Source organism: Meleagris gallopavo, chromosome 15, assembly GCF_905368555.1.
Source record: "Meleagris gallopavo chromosome 15, MGAL_WU_HG_1.1, whole genome shotgun sequence".
Taxonomy (NCBI): Eukaryota; Metazoa; Chordata; class Aves; order Galliformes; family Phasianidae; genus Meleagris; species Meleagris gallopavo.
The window spans coordinates 14,554,630-14,570,900 of NC_139418.1; the positions used below are offsets into that span (position 1 = coordinate 14,554,630).

Consider the following 16,271-nt stretch of genomic DNA (forward strand, 5'->3'; position numbering starts at 1 on the left):
CATTCTTAGCTCCAATGAGGTAAGTGCGTTTTCTGATCCAACATACGACAATGCAAAGTATTGATGACGTGTAGGATAAAACCTTGTTTCATGTAATTTTTCAGTCACTAAGTCACTTATCAGAAAGTAGATTTCCCAGCACGCTTCTCGTGTGAAACTGTTTCAATGGCAAAATACAAAGCCAACCACGCTTGTAGAAGTTCTGAACCATGCAATAGATTTCTTTTAAGATTTCTTAGTTTTGGTGGTTGTTTTTACTAATTCTGATATGCATTACCTTAAACCTGCAACCACAGTTAAAATGTTTACTTTTTATCTTCTAGTGAGAACAACAAACCATAGACTTCCTCAATCCCTTTTGTCTTTCACAAATAATTTTCACACCCACTTTTTCCTTTCTCATGTGGTGATTTGACATAATTAACTGCAATTGGGTGTATTGTCAGTATTTTATCAGCTGCGTCTTTTTGGAGTGGGTAAGCTGTTGATTACTACGATTTCTAAAAGGTCCTCCTGATATCTTTGAGTGCTAGATGCATTTGAGGCTTGAGTATTTTATTTAGAAAAAATGATATGCATGAAAATATATGTAGTGAGCATTTTTTGTTGCAGTTGGAGCTAAAAAGATTCAGGAGACATAATTGCTGCTGTACAGACATGTGAAGCAACATGCTGATTCCATACCTGATTTCTTTTTTAGTCCTAGATATGCATGGGAGAAAGTTTACCTGTGTTTAGTCAAATTAATCACATATTCAATCCTGAAACAAGTGTTTTTCAGATGACCTGACAGTATTGTCTGTGAACAATATGAATCACAGAATCACAGAATTGTAGGGGTTGGAAGGGACCTCTAGAGATCATCGAGACCAATCCCCCAAGAATGAATAATGCTCTTTTTGTCTGATCACAGCTTCTTATTTACCCAATTAAAAAAAAAACAAAAACAAAAACAAAAACAAAACAATAAAGAATAAGATGACCTTTTGCAAGTATTCCCAATCCTTGGAAAGACTATTTTAATTAAAGAGTATGTCATTTCGGGTTGAGTTCAACAGTGTAAGGGTATATTGGTGAATTTTCTCTCTTGCTTCCCCTCCCCCAACCCCAGATGTCTTTTCCAAAGGAATGCCATTCTCCTCTGAGCCCGGTGACATCCATGTTCTTCTCATATGTTTTCCCATCTGGACTTTTCTGACTTTCTCAGTGCAGTCCAAGAAGACATGTGGCGGGGATATTTGTGTCTAAATGAATAGGATCAGATGGGCAAGGGGACTGCATTGTATGGGGAAGGACAGAGAAGGTCATGGGCTTGGAGAGATCTTTGTGGCTGGAGTTACATGGGAGGTGGTGAGAGAAACTTGGTGGGTTGTCAGGCTGAACACCTGCTCTTAGCACTCAGAATAGAGTGCAGAAGGGTACACCAGGGATCTTGCGTTAAGTCTGAAGTGGTTGCTCTGGTGACTCCCCTCTGACAGCTGAGTGTCTATTGATTGATTTTTTTAATTTATTTATTTATTTTTTTTGCCTGTTAATTTCATTTCCCTCTCCTCCCTCCCTTTTACCACCATCGTAAACATCCGCACCCCTCTTCGGGCCACCCCCCGCGAGACAAGCCTTCCTAGGAAATGCAGAAAACGATCTCAACCTGGACACGGCAGGCAGACAAGCAGAGGGGACAGCACAGTAGGATGAGGCAGACGTGAATCCTGTGAAAGCCCCCCGCCCCGCTGGGCGGCCCGCAGGCAGCTCTGCCCTCCCCAGGAGGACTCTTTGGCCACGCCTCCTTTGGGGCAGCCCTTGGTAGAGCTCGAGGGCACTTGCACAGCTCCGGACGACAAAGGGGCGTGCTGAAAAACATCAAATCTACACCTACAGGAGGAGGACGGCGTGGGAAGGGAGGGAAGGAAGACGGGGAGGACAACGTAACTTACATGCCAAGGCTTTTCCTGAGGAAGCAAATTTCCTGCGCTCCCGGGTTGCTCAGCCCCAGTTGGAGATAAGGATGAGGAGCCGCCTCGACCGCGCAGCGCTCATCTCCCGCCCCGTCCGGCACGGCTGAGTGCCGCTTCAGCACCACGGACAGCGCCAGCAGCGCCGCCATGGGGGGCCGCGTCCGCGCAGCACCGCGCAGCGCCCCGCGCCTCTGAGTGAAGCCGAGCCGGCCCGACGCGCACATGTAAGCTGCTGCGGAGCGGCGAGCAGCGGGTTCTGCTTCTTCCGGAGCCGGTTCTCTTTTAGTCTGGCTCCAATACCAGTCCGTAGTTGTGCCCTAGGAAGTTTTGTTGGGAATGGAGATGTCTCGGTGTGGCTCAGTCTTCCATGAACCTGGGTCCGGGCTGGCATTGAGATGGGTGGGTGGCTGTGAGTGCAATCGGTTTGGCTTTCTACTCTTGGAATTTGTGAAAACTGCTTGGTTTTAATGTACCTGTAAGGGTTTGCTGCTTGTTGCTGGATGTATGGTTTGGAGCTAGGTTGTTATCTTCTCCTATAGCTGGGTGAATTTTTTTTAAGGGTTTGCTTGTCTTGGAGACAGTTTGACCAAAATAAAAAGGGGAAAAATGACACATCTTAAAATTTAACATGGTATCATGTCTGTTTCAGCTTGCTGGGTCTGAGTGTCAGGAGTCTTTTCATGTTTTTTCTTATCTTGTGACAAATATCAAGTGAGCAAGTGAAAAGGGTGCAGCAATTGGGAAAAACAAAATGCACTCCGAACTGAGATTTTCTTTTTTTCTTTCTTTTTTCTTTTTTCTTTTTTCTTTCTTTCTTTCTTTTTTTTTTAATAGAACTGTTTTTTCAAATCCAGCATTACACTGCCCCCTGCTTGCACAATTAGAAAAAAAAATTCATTATTGCTGTCAGTAGTAAAAATTTATGAATGAGAAGGTATTCCTCTGTTGTGTTCTGGGTGTGATCTCAGCTTCACTTTTGAAGTGCTTCAACAGAGAGGATGAATTAGTCCTAATTCAACAAGCAAGGTATATTTGTTTATTTACAATAACAGATTCCCTTCATGGCAGTTCATCTGGTGGCCAAACATGTTAATGAATGAACAGCTGGAGACAACGTCAGAGTAGAGCTGATTTTGATATATCTCACAAGGATTCTGTAATAGCTTTGCAATAATCAGATATTTTCAATACTATCTATGAGCAATAAGGAATGTGGAAAATAACCCTGAAAATATGTTATAAAGCAAGAGTAAATTGAATATAAGAACAAGATGATTATTTCACAGCCTCTTCTAGCATTAAAGACTTGTGTTGATGAGTTTTCTTTGGAATGGGAAAGAACATGCTGATTCTTAAATTATGGGAAGGGGAAACAGCTAAGAAGCAATTAATTTTTATCTATTTATTTTCTTTGTGTGTGTGTGTGTGTGTGTGTGTGTGTGAAAAATATCTGGTAAAAGTCATATTCCATTTCCTTTTTCTCAAACCACAGGGCAGAGCTACCTGCTTTAAACCAGCGAGGAGTTCAGGGAGATATTAGAGTTTAGGTGCCAATAAAGATTCAGTGCTCTCTCAGTGTTTTTGGGATACTGGGCTCAGACCTCATGCTTTATGACAAGAAGATTATGGAAGTTAGTGTGTATAATTCATCAACATCCTTTAATGACATGTAAGACCTGGTTTGTATACCTGAATGTATCTTACCATGCCATTTCTCACAGAGATTTCAGAAAGTGTGGATTTGCTATTTGCACCTGTATTTCCTCAAGGCCTCTTTTCAGAGATTGACCTTGAAATATCATTTTCCTTTATCTATGAGCAGTGGGAATGGTGGAGGAGGGGACATTTCTTTCTGCAACTGCTTTGAAGGACTATTCTGCAAATGAATGAATTTCTCCAGTATTTATTGGGCATGTACCACCTTCCTCCCCACCCCGCACCATGACTGCGTGAACTGAGTTAAAATATTCCATTAGTTACTCCTGGATACACATGTAACTTTTCATATAGGACAGGAACCACATTGCTAACAGTGTTGTCATAGTTTTAGCTATCTCAAGACTAAATAAACAAAAGGGTTTTTTGCATTTCAAAGCATAGAAAGCTTAAGCATAATCTGTTGTTAATCAAAACCAGCCATACCAAATGATATGCACAGTATCAGTACGCATAGTAAGTCAGCAGTATATGAAAAATGGCACTTAAAACTTTTGATTAAAAGGATAATGTCCCAATTTAAGGTAAGATTTAGAGGATTATTTAAGATATTGGAAAAAAATGAGGATCTGAGAGAGATCTGGTAATAAACACCTATGCAGCATTTGAAACTCCAGCCTGTTGCATATATAAAAATATTTGAAGTTTGAGTTCAGTCTGCGGTTGTCCCCTGAAGTTGGGGTCTGCTTCAAAACATGCTATCATTTTTTATCATAAAGATATAACACTTATTTTTGCTCAGAGCAATTTAATATACTCTTTAAAATTGATTAATTTGTATATATCTATTTGTTTCTTGTCATAAACCTTAATATCCTTAATTTTTGTTCATATTTCTGGAGCGTCGTTAAACTATTTGGTTTTATATGTGTGTGTGGAAGGAATGTTCAGTACACAAAAATGGTCCATTTGATGCCTAAAATCTGTGACCATTTCAAAGAGCCCTCAGGGATTCTACAGTCTTTTTGTGCCCTGATTATTTTTTAAAAATATTGGTGTAAGTAGAAATTAAAATAAGAGTGAATTTCCAAACTGCCAGTTTCTGAGTCTCCTCAGGAACTAAAAAGTTACATTTTTAAAATGGTTTTCAGAAACCATTTTAACCTTTTCACCCTGGCAGAGTCAATGTCTTATCAATGCCTACCCTCATGGTTGTTTTACTTAGTGTGGCTCATAGTAATGTTTATTTATCCTAGATTTTTGTTGAAGTTTCAGGACAAAGAGAGCAGCTGAAAGAGTACACAGAAGACTCCTGCCAGCTTCTCTCCACCAAAAGGAAATCCAAAGAATAACCAGAGTCCTTAAGTTCCTAAAAATGCCCTGCTCAACATTTAGGCTTTTAGTCAGGTAAAAGCTGACATCATCTGAGATTTCCAGACTTACCTCAAACAAAAATACCCATTGATTTCAACACCTATTCAAGCTTCAAGTGTATCTACTCAAGTAGATACCATTCAACCTGTCCCATGTACTTTCAAAGTTCTCTTTCAAAGTACCTTTGAAATTTTTCTCCAAGCCTGAGCAATAGGTGGTAGTCTGGCTGCTTCACAGTTGCTTTCACTATACAGGAACATACTGTACGGGACAAAAGAGTTGGCAGAAGACCCTGCATGGTGTAAATGGGAGCACTGCGAAAGGGAGGGTCAAGAAGACAACCCCTTTGCTAGGATATGCTCAAAATGAAGCAGCCCAGTTTCTTCTCTCTTTCCCTTGTCCCACACATCTGGCACTTAACCAGTTAAGGGAATTTGGTTGTGAAAGGAAGATCTTCATCTTCAACAGTGTTTTCAGTGACACCTCACTAGAACAAGCCATGTTATGCCATGTTCCCATGTGAGGCGTTGAGTGTCTCAGCTCCTAGTAACTTCAGTGCAAGCTGCAAGGACCTACACTAAGCCACTTTAATTAGGAGCTGGGATATTCCCAGAAGATGATTTGTTAAAAGCTACATCAGTACAGAAATGGTTTTTCTTCTCTACTCACCACAGGAGTCCAGACATCTTATGGCTCCCTCAGCTGTATAAAGCTGGATGTACATTGCTGCAAGCAGTACATGGGCCCATTTCTGTTTCCCAGAACACTTTATCTCTAAAACACTGCATACACTGGCATTCTTTCCTAGAAAAAAATACAATATTTAATTGCAGTGCTTGATGAGCTTGATCACTAACTGTCTCAGTAAAATGCACAAATTTCATAAAGAGGACATTTCAATACCCCTTTATACAGAAATGGTAAGATAAATGCAATCAATTTACAATTGCTTTTTAGTTTTTTTTTTTTTTAGGAAGACATTACACACACTCTGTAAATATGATTAGTTCTGAAACTGCCTGCACATGACTGAAAAGCAGAATAGAAAAATGTGCTGAGTACAGTCATGACTTTATAGAAGGGTTGGGTTTCCAAGATGCTTTGATGATGCATAAATTACTCTTCACACTGCCACTTCTCTATCACGATTCAGTGATCGTGTCAAACATAATTACAACTTTCTTTTCAGAACAGGAGTTGATAGCTGAGCATTCCTCATGAAATCATTCAAAGTTAAAAGTATAATTTTTTATTCATCTCCTGCTCTCTATAAAGTGCAGTGGCAGAGATATTGATCTTCCGTGCTCATGCCCTATGACTAGAGGTCATAATTCATCTGAGGTGAAGCCCTCTGAATTATGGTGCTTTTTCCCCTTTCTCTAGGCAGTGGAGATTAACTCTGAGCTGCAGGGACAACCCTGTTGAACATGTATTATAAGTACAAGGTTGTATATTATTCTTATTATTTTTTTGATCTTGTATTCTTTTCTGTTTCATCTTTTTCTATATAATTTCTGTTGCTAGAAACTGTATGAAACCAGTATAGTCTCTGACTTGAAGGAAATGAAATGAAGGTCCTTTTTTTGGCATGTTATTACGTATACAACAGACTGGTGTGAATTAGCTCTAGGCTAAACTCTAACCTCCTTTTTCAGGCAAAATTTTCAGTTGTCCAGTGGTAGTATTACTGTAGTTTTGTGGGTTTTTTGTGCCTCACCTGTCAGGAGAAAAAAAGCTATATAAACATTTATATGTATGTGTGTGCGTATGTATATGTATATATCAAGAATGTATTGGACACTGAGCAGAATATCTAATATGTTTCTCACTGCTGGAATTGCTCCAAATTGCTTGGATGCTTCCAATGCTAACCATTAAATATAACAACAAATGTACGTTTGCCAGTTATTTTATCATACAGCATTTTTAGAACATAAAAATAAATGCTTTTTGAAGATCAGAAGAGGCCAGTGGAATTTCTCTTGCATGAAACAGCTATTACAATTATATCCTCTACTATTCTATTTTTTGTCTTACTTCCCTTATTCTTTTCTTCTCCTGAAGAACATAATACTGAAGGCAATGTGTCTCCTGGCTCCTTTCCCTCTTGTCACTCATGACAGTACTTTCAAACTCCATTAGTAATTTTTCAGAGCAACACATGAACTTTTCATTGAGTGAAGGTCAAAACTGACTTGGAGAACAGATGGGGTGTGGAAAGATGAACCTTTGCCACCCACTGAGCGTTAACACCTGCTTATTTCTTACATCTGCCTGCTGCAGCTTACATGCTCCTGAAAATTTTACCCAAGTGATTTAGGATTTGCAATTGGATTGAGTGCAAATGGCATTTGTGAAAGTGGTTTTGTTTTTACCTTCTTAGTCATGCTTTGCATTCTTTGAAGGTGGAAATTAACTTCATGTGCTTGGAACCTAACAGAGGGACCATGATTTTGTTGAAATGCTATTGCAGTAAAATGTAAAAAGAGCAACAGTAAGATGGTACTGAATGCAAATTGTGAATGCTTCAAAAGCATGAGGAGATTTAGGATTTCTGCTGGTTTTATACAAGAGGGTGCTACTTCCCCTCTGAGCCCAGTTATACACAGCATAATTTTCTTTGGAGGTTCCAGAGAAGATGGCATAGAATAGTTTGGCTTCATCCAACCAACTCCAAATGAAGGCATTTCAGCCACATAATCAGTGGAGAAACTAATGACCCCTTCTGATCTGTTCCTTCCTTTGTTTTCTGTTGGTAGTCAGATATCTGCATCGTAGCTCTCAGTAAGCTTCCTTCTGAGGAGTGATCCTGAAATGAGGAATTATACCTGTGCTTTACAATATTGGTCTCTGGATTTGAGTAATTGTATTTAGAGTAGCTGCCAAACTGTATTTCAACATGAAAATTAGACAGTCATTCATTAAACTACTCTAGGTCTAGAAAGAGAAAAATGGTATTATGTAGCATGGAAACAAGCAGTGAATGAAAAGGTGGTTTGTTTGTGCCAGCTGAAACTTAGCGGAATGCAACATATTTATTCCTGTTATTATATGTTATTATGTGTTCAAAACTGGATGCATATTTTTTAAGTTTATAGAATATAGTTTATTGGTCTGGCACAAGAGCTATTGATGTGCTAACCTTCTTTAGCTTACCTCATTAAGAGTAATTTAGAGAAATACTATGTTATGGATACAGTTCCTAAACAAACAAGAAAAAATAATGTATTTGCACTGTTTTTTAAATTAAGTTCTTAAACTAAGGATGTTCTTGGCGTTATTGCTGAAATCCAGAATGTTGTAGGTCAGGAAAAGACTTGCCTGTTATCCAGGAGAAAATATTCTTTATTCCATAGGTATCCTAAATTATTTTAAATGTCTGGCTCAGAGCATACAAAGCCAGCAAGATCAGATCATAACAATGCATTTCCAACTTCAAGTTACGTGGAGTTATGAATCTTCAAAAGCGTAACTTATGTTCTTTTGTGTTGTTTTTTTTTTTTTTTTGTTTGTTTGTTTGTTTTCCAGGTTGAGAAACAGCAATTATAAAAACATGCATCGAAGGCACACAACCCTTAGGGAGAAGGGCCGCAGGCAGGCCATCCGGGGCCCAGCCTACATGTTCAATGAGAAAGGCACCAGCCTGACTGCAGAGGAGGAACGCTTTCTTGATTCTGCAGAATATGGCAACATTCCAGTCGTGCGAAAAATGCTGGAGGAGTCCAAAACCTTGAACTTCAATTGTGTTGATTATATGGGACAAAATGCCCTACAGTTAGCTGTAGGGAATGAGCATTTGGAAGTGACGGAGCTCCTCCTCAAAAAGGAGAATCTAGCTCGAGTTGGGGATGCGCTTTTGTTAGCCATCAGTAAAGGATACGTGCGCATAGTGGAAGCAATACTGAACCATCCCGCCTTTGCACAAGGGCAGCGTCTCACACTCAGTCCCCTTGAGCAGGAACTGAGAGATGACGATTTTTACGCCTACGATGAAGATGGAACTAGGTTTTCCCATGACATTACCCCTATCATACTTGCAGCCCACTGCCAGGAGTATGAAATTGTTCACATCTTACTTCTAAAAGGTGCACGGATTGAAAGGCCACATGACTATTTTTGCAAGTGCAATGAATGTATTGAGAAGCAGAGGAAAGACTCCTTTAGTCACTCTCGATCGAGAATGAATGCCTACAAAGGATTAGCCAGCGCTGCTTACTTGTCTCTTTCCAGCGAAGACCCCGTCCTTACTGCTTTAGAATTAAGCAATGAATTGGCCAGACTAGCCAACATTGAAACTGAATTTAAGGTAACTTACTTGCATGGCATTTTTCGTGGTCAGATGTGTTCAGTGTACTTCCAGTGTGTATTTCACACATTTGATCAAGTTGTGTCTTGCACTCTTGGGGGGAGGAAACAGAAAGTATAGAATCTGTCTATATGTGTTCACAACACACAGATCCAGATCATTAGGCATTCTGCAGCTAATAAGTATTTGGAACTGAATATTGCATATTGCATCAGTGCTGTCCTTACTGGGAATTTTTATATTGTACTCTATGATTGCTTAGAATCTTTAGTTTGAAGCAGGAATAAAATTATTTTATTCCAAAAATGAAGACTCAGCTCCTGTAAGAAAGGTAAGTCTTTTTAAGTAGGCAATGTATTTTTAGAGGCAGAGCTCTAGAATCTGGTGTAATTGATTGAGAATCCAGAACATCTAGTTCTGTTCCAATGATAAAAGGTATAAATTAAGCACTTTTGGTTTTCTGCAAAGTAATTAAAATTGCATTTCATCTTAATGGTTGAGTATTCCATCTCTGTATGATGAACTTCATTAAAAAGGGGGGGATAAATTATAAAGAAATTGTTATGAAGTCAATTACCATGCCAAACAACAGTGGAACTTGCAGAACTCTCTGACAAGTTATTCAACATTTGCATTATCATAATGAGTTTGTAAATGTCCAATGTCATTTGCATTATTTCTCTAAGTCATTTACATCTCATAAATAGCATTGTCTCCCTTTATAAAATAAATTAGTCATGAGAAAACTCATTTTCACTGGTTCAGTCATCAACTTGAAGCTGTTTTCTGACTTAACAACTATTGTGCAGCTACAATCACGATCAATGACACTGGGGTAATAAAGCATATATTGTGAGTAAACTGGGGTAGAATGCCAGCCAGAAATCCATTATTTTTAATTTAGAAAACTATTCAAGTGTTAAAGCATCCATTTCATGACTTATAGCTACATGATTGCTAATCTAAATCTGACAAGAACATTCTCTCAAGCTGTTACCTTTGAAACAGTGTAGTAAGTCTATAACAAGCGGAAAAATACAAAAACCATGGACCTTTTAGGCAATAAAATTAGGGCAAAATCTTACAAAGTCCTTTTTTTCCCCCTAATGAATCAGAATTGGAAGAACACAACAGTTTATAAGAGAGTTTTTTTTTTTTTTTAATCTGTCCTAGAAGAAGTCTCACTGAGTTTTCTGAGAGCTGCTTAAGCGAGGGTTACTTTGGTGTGAAACCATGTGGGTTCACCCAAATTGTTAACAACATTAATATCTCATTAACGTTCCTTCTTCTTCTCAGTTGAGGACTATCTCCTTGTGCAGAGCATGAGCAGTCTCAGTATTGCGTGCCTGTCAGCTCTGATAAGAGTCTTGCTGAAGAAATGCAAATCTACCAGAATCCCTCCTTTTGTTCATAGAGCCGCCAGCGTAGTCTAGACTGGCATTGGCAGGTACATGAATCCTCCAGGAGCAAACGAGATGGAATGCTGAATAGTCTCGTGATGGTTAGCCTCCATCTCCCCAGGCTGACAAATGGATGTGAATAAATCAAGACAGGAAAATGACTAGACAAGGTTCACCAGTTTATTGTATTTTCAGGAATGTTTTTCAATTTTGCTGCCCAGTGAGAAGGTTCTGTGCAAAACACGTGTATATTAATCAGGTACCTCTGAAGTTAATCTGACCCAGTAGTTTACTTCATATTTTTAATATTCTTTTAATATATTGCCATTTCTAGAAATAATGAATATCTCAAGATTATGATGTACTTTGCTGTAGATGAAAATCAAATTTATGTATGTATTCAGAAATATTTATTCTTATTAACATAATCAATGTGGCACAGAATACAGCAGAGGCTTTTTTCACAGAACATGACATTTTGAGAATTTATTTCTAGAAAAGAATGCATTCACTGGAGATGTATTTAAGAAGTCCATAAATTAGGAAGAATATATGAAATCAAACAAGCTCCAGAGGTCTTCTTTTGTGTGCATCTTAAAATAATATTTTCCACAACTTCATACTTTGTATTGCTGAGGTTCTGTAGTTACCATCAGTGCTCCACAACTGTATAGAATTATCACTTGGAATTATTTTGAATTAGGTAATTATGTGCAGTCTTAACAATACAGTTTTCAAGAGGAACAAAAAGTCCTTGAAACTGAAGGACACAAGTAAGATTGTAATAATGTAGGTGAAGAAATAGTAATTAAGGGCTAGATCACCTACCTCTGAAGAAACTCTTAGCATGAGATAATTAAAATATAAATGCAGAGCCTCTCACCTGCTGCTTGCTGCCCTCAATCTCTAATGCACCATTCATAGGAGTATTATTGAGGTTAAAATGGAAGCCTGGACATATGATACAATCTCACTGCTGACCTTTGGCAGCAATTCTGCTGACTGATCAATAGGTCTTTAGTATTGAGAGTAGATGTTCTGGTTATCAATCTGGGTGGATATACTGCCCTATTGAACTGCTTTCTTGATGTGTTGATTTGGGCTCAGAAGGAAGATCAAGGCAGCCATTTACAATGTAAATTCCCCCATGTTGAAAGGAGCAGTAACAATGAAGACTCAGAACTTGAAGAAAGGTGGAAACTGACAGAGTTGATCAATGCCATTGGTTTTATTGGAGCAGATTGACTATTGGTTAAATCAGTGCTTTTCCAGTCAAGCTGAGACGAAACTGCAGAAGATGACAATCTGTCCAGCTATCTATAGTAAATGCATACTCTCGAATAAGCCATTATTTCAAGCAAATCTGATTTTTGCAAGGCTTATTTATAAGGGGAAAAAAAAAGTTACATTTATCTAGAAATGATTTAATTTTTTAACTTTAAATTCTCTAATGTCAAAGTCCTCCCTCAAAAACAAACAAACAAACGAACAAACAAAAAACTAAAAAGCTTCCTTATAAGCATGAGAAAACAAACTGCTTTCAGGGACGTATTCCGTGAGTCCAAAAATATGTAATTCAATCAGAATATCGTCCTCTCCCAAAAATTATTGTACTGGTTGTTTCTGCTGAGAATACTCGCAATTAGAGTGCATTAAATGACCTGGCAGTTAGCCTAAAAACAAAGCAGGCAGGAAAGTCACCAATTCTTGATTCTTGAAATTTCAGAATACCTCCCAGTCTTTGTACATATTGCATACATCTCGTATTGTGCTAAGATATTTTACAGCTTCTAAGTAGAGCTGAGTGTTAAACACAGCTGGCTATAAAAGGAGGTGTTAAGTATCTGAAGCTCCAGGGGAAGGCTGTGCTTTTACTCAAACTGAAAGATCTATGTACACTCCCATTTCTTTCAAAGTTGGCAGACCTTGAGCATGAGTCATAAAGCAAGTAATCCTTCTGTCTTCGATCAGTGAATTCTGTTTGTTTTGCTCATGCAAGTAAGCTTCCAGTGTGAATAACATAGGCAGGATTTGTCCACACAAATATGACATTGCCTGTGAATCCAGCTGGTAAAGGCTGCTCTTCTCTCCAGTCCAGGGAAATCAATCTTCCTCATGTCACCTTGGCATGAAGCTGGATGCAGCTTTCTTCACAGATATTGGCTCTTCACAACCAGGTGACTCTTCTACGTCTGAGATATTAATAGCAGAGTCAATAGAATCATTTTTGTGTGTCCACTGATCTCCTTTTGGAGATAAGCTTTCTAGCAAACAGTCTGCAGAAATGTTTGCACCTTGCAACTAAAAGGCAGCATCAGGCTTATTACAACACTTCACATCCTGCAAACTGAGAGAAACAGCAGTAGCTCTGTTTGCTCTTTTTTTCAAGCTGTGATGGAGCACTACCGTTTCTGATGGGATCCCAACCCACACCCAGGTTTGTTTTGCAGCCTGGCATGCTCCAAAATACACAACATGCTTTGAGTGGTGAAGACAATCAGCCAATTCATACCATTTAGCAATCCAGACAAATTAAATTACAGAATCACGAAGGAGGCTGTGGAAAATTTCATGAATTGTATGCGGTAAATAAGTTCTCAGATCCTGTTGACTAAAATATTACTGAAGGTGTGATCAAAACCACCACCTGGAAGACATATGGTGTGTGCTCTTTGTTTGTCAATCCTACCAGCACTCTCTGTTCATTTACTATAGCACATGTTTCGTTTCTAGCTGCTATATCTCTTGCTGATGCTCTTTGATTGACTGCAGTGCTTTTCTAAAAGATTTCAAGATCCAAAAGTGACCTTATCCTGTCTGTGTGTGTATGTGGCACATCCAGGCTCAGCTGGTTGATGGGCTGTGCCTGGCTGCTGCCCTATTTATGGGGAGCAATGGCTTGTGTGGCAGCAAGTCAAGTGTGTAGCTGCCTACAGAGATATGCCTGCTAGGAACTGCTTGTCATTTCAGTGGGGCTACAGTAATGTGAGACAGCTGAGACTCAAAGCCATGAACCCTCAGGGAACCAAAAAGAATGGCAAAACATCCCAGGAGACTTAATGGCATGTATCAGTTAGGGATGATCTGGCATTCCTGCAATGAAACTTTTGCTCCTGTAACTCAGTACTACTTTTTTCTACCTAGATCGTTAATAGAATGTGCTTGAGCAAAACACTGTAAGAAAAATAACCTTGTAAAATTCCTATGCATTTCTTGCTTTATCCCTGCTAACGTGGAATTTGAACCAGACCCTACACTGAGTGATAGTACTGCTGCTGCAAGACAATATGCACTGGTGTATCTGATTATATCTTGCTGAAAAGCTGCAGTTCTGTCCAAACAGAAGAATCTCTTTGGCATTTTTGCTCTCAGGACTGCCTGGAGGCATTCCCTAAGTTTATTTTCATTCCCATGAAAATAAAGACATTCTGTGGGAATCTTCCTAATTAACTTCATGAACACTCTTGTAAATCAATAACTTTTTTTCTACTCTGACCAACTCTTCCGTGAGTGATCCTTTTATTCCTCCATAATCCCTTGCTTCGATATTCTCTCTGGCATGCATCTTCCTTCTGACGCCTTTTATTAGTGATACTTATTATTTCAGCAAGATGCTTACTGATGCCTTAGTATTTTTATCTGATCTTCCAATTTTTTGTTTAATTTTCCAGCTATTTTGTTTTTTTTTCTTTTTCTTTCATCCAGAGAGTATTTGTTCTTTTACAAAAGACACATTTTCACATATGCAGCCTTCTTATCTTTGCTGTTTCACTTTGCTGAGTTTTGGGAAGAGAAGACAGAGGGAACTTCTAAAGTCTCCATTAAGTGAATATACTCACTCCTTTTTACTGCTGCTTTTATTTTCTCCTTCACAAATACCATTGGTCTTACTCAGCTCCTATTTTGAAAATCAAGCACCACCATCATAAAATCTTTTGAAAATATTAATTTCCAAAAATTATTTTCAACTATTTCCAACTGATGTCTTTTTTTGCACCACGTCTGTGCACAGCTGCAAAGGACCTGCTATTTCTCCTTCTGTGAGTTCTCTGCCAACTGCTCCAAAAAGTGCTGCTTGGGAGTGAAAACCACCTCTCATTGCATCCCTTTCCTCTGCTGTCTCTTGTGTCTCATTGCTAAATTCCCAATTGAGAGAGCAGGCCAGCAGTTTATTCAGCTTTATCTCAAATTAATGCTTGATGACTCTGCCCTTTGATGTGGTTGGGCAGAAAACCCCTTTCTGATGCTTCTTACTGAGTAATCTGGGTTCTAATTAGCTCATCTTCTGTTTCTCCTATTGGCTCTATGCTACATCAATATCTTTGGCTCCTCAATGGGAAATCCTTGCTGCCTTTCAGGCCATCTTGGTACACAGTGTCAAAAGGATGAGCTCAAGTTGTGAATCTTTTACCCAAATAAGCATAACCTCTGCAAAAAAAGATGAAAACCAAACAATGATAAATGTACCTTCAGTGCACAAGGCAAAAGAGTTGTTTTTGTGATGAAAGCTGCTATTTGTAAAGGTACAATAGTAACTTATAACTCTTTTTGTTTTGAGTGGGGGGATGGATATGAACATTTCCAGGTCAATCTTTAATGAGAACATTATTTGTTCTTAGAGATGGGGTCAAGGATGTGGTTTGGTATTTTTTAGCTTAAGAAAAGAACTGTCTTCCTTTTTCTTTTCACTCTTACCTAAAAACCTTTTATCTACACTGCCTTGAAAACTGTGCACTTAAAACATATGCTTCTTTTTTTAAAATTCTCCCCACTTTTAAAATACATACCAATTATCCAGCTCACGGTACAGGAAGGAATCAAGCAGGAAAACAAGCTCCTGTTATTAAAATTTTAATTTATTGGATGAAATTAAATATTAAAATAAGAGAGCAAATAAGGTGTGACGGTGGAAATAGCCTGGGAGAAGGAAAATACATTTAAGCCTCACAGTGAAATTTGTGTTTTGCTCACAGACTGGGACTCTGCACGTGAGGAACTCATTTGCTGTGCTGTTCTTTTTCAACCACAAATCCATAAATATTAGATTGTAAATTGGATTCTTCTTGAGAGCTAAACTGATTAGCCACATTTTGCATTGGTTTATAGCAGGAACAATTGAAATATATTAATGTATATAAAGAATCCTTCTGCCTTTTTTTTTTTTTTTTTTTAAGAAAATTCTCTTCTATGGTTCCATTTAGATTTGTATAAATTAAGAAGTATGCTCTGTATTTGGGGAGCTGTTCTTGTGAGTGCTTTCTCTATGCCTGTTCTGTGATTAAATCATTTTCTTTCTGGCACACTGCCCAAGCAAAATAGTTTTAAAACGTTGCATGAGAAGAAAATCTCCAAAGCTTTTCAGAATGGGTTTGGTCAGTGCCAAAGCTTTGGTGCCTGGAACCGTCTTCAAAAATATATCTGTATGTGTGAACATGAAGGTATGTTAGCATCTGTCTGTATCTATTCACTGTAAAGCAGAGTAGTAGATGCTCTGATTCACTGTGAAGGGTATAACTCAGCCACCTACAACCCACATCTGCAGCTGGAAAAAGTAAGACCATTATTCATGAAAGCTGTAAC

General features: G+C 38.6%; 1 protein-coding gene across 5 annotated transcripts in view; it reads left to right on the plus strand.

Annotated features, from left to right (window-relative positions):
* The first annotated feature begins 2,039 nt into the window (after positions 1 to 2,039).
* Positions 2,040 to 16,271, plus strand: part of TRPC7 (transient receptor potential cation channel subfamily C member 7) — a 65,488-nt gene continuing 51,256 nt past the window's right edge. The window contains exons 1-2 of one of the 5 annotated variants that reach the window (XM_085236846.1): positions 2,040 to 2,179; positions 8,514 to 9,291. In XM_085236846.1, coding sequence (XP_085092972.1) covers positions 2,178 to 2,179; positions 8,514 to 9,291 — 780 coding nt within the window. In that variant the 5' untranslated portion in view covers positions 2,040 to 2,177. Of the gene's footprint in view, positions 2,180 to 2,199; positions 2,355 to 4,698; positions 5,019 to 8,513; positions 9,292 to 16,271 lie in introns of those variants that run through there. The other 4 variants (XM_085236847.1, XM_085236848.1, XM_085236845.1 and 1 more) reach the window with 4 other exon arrangements.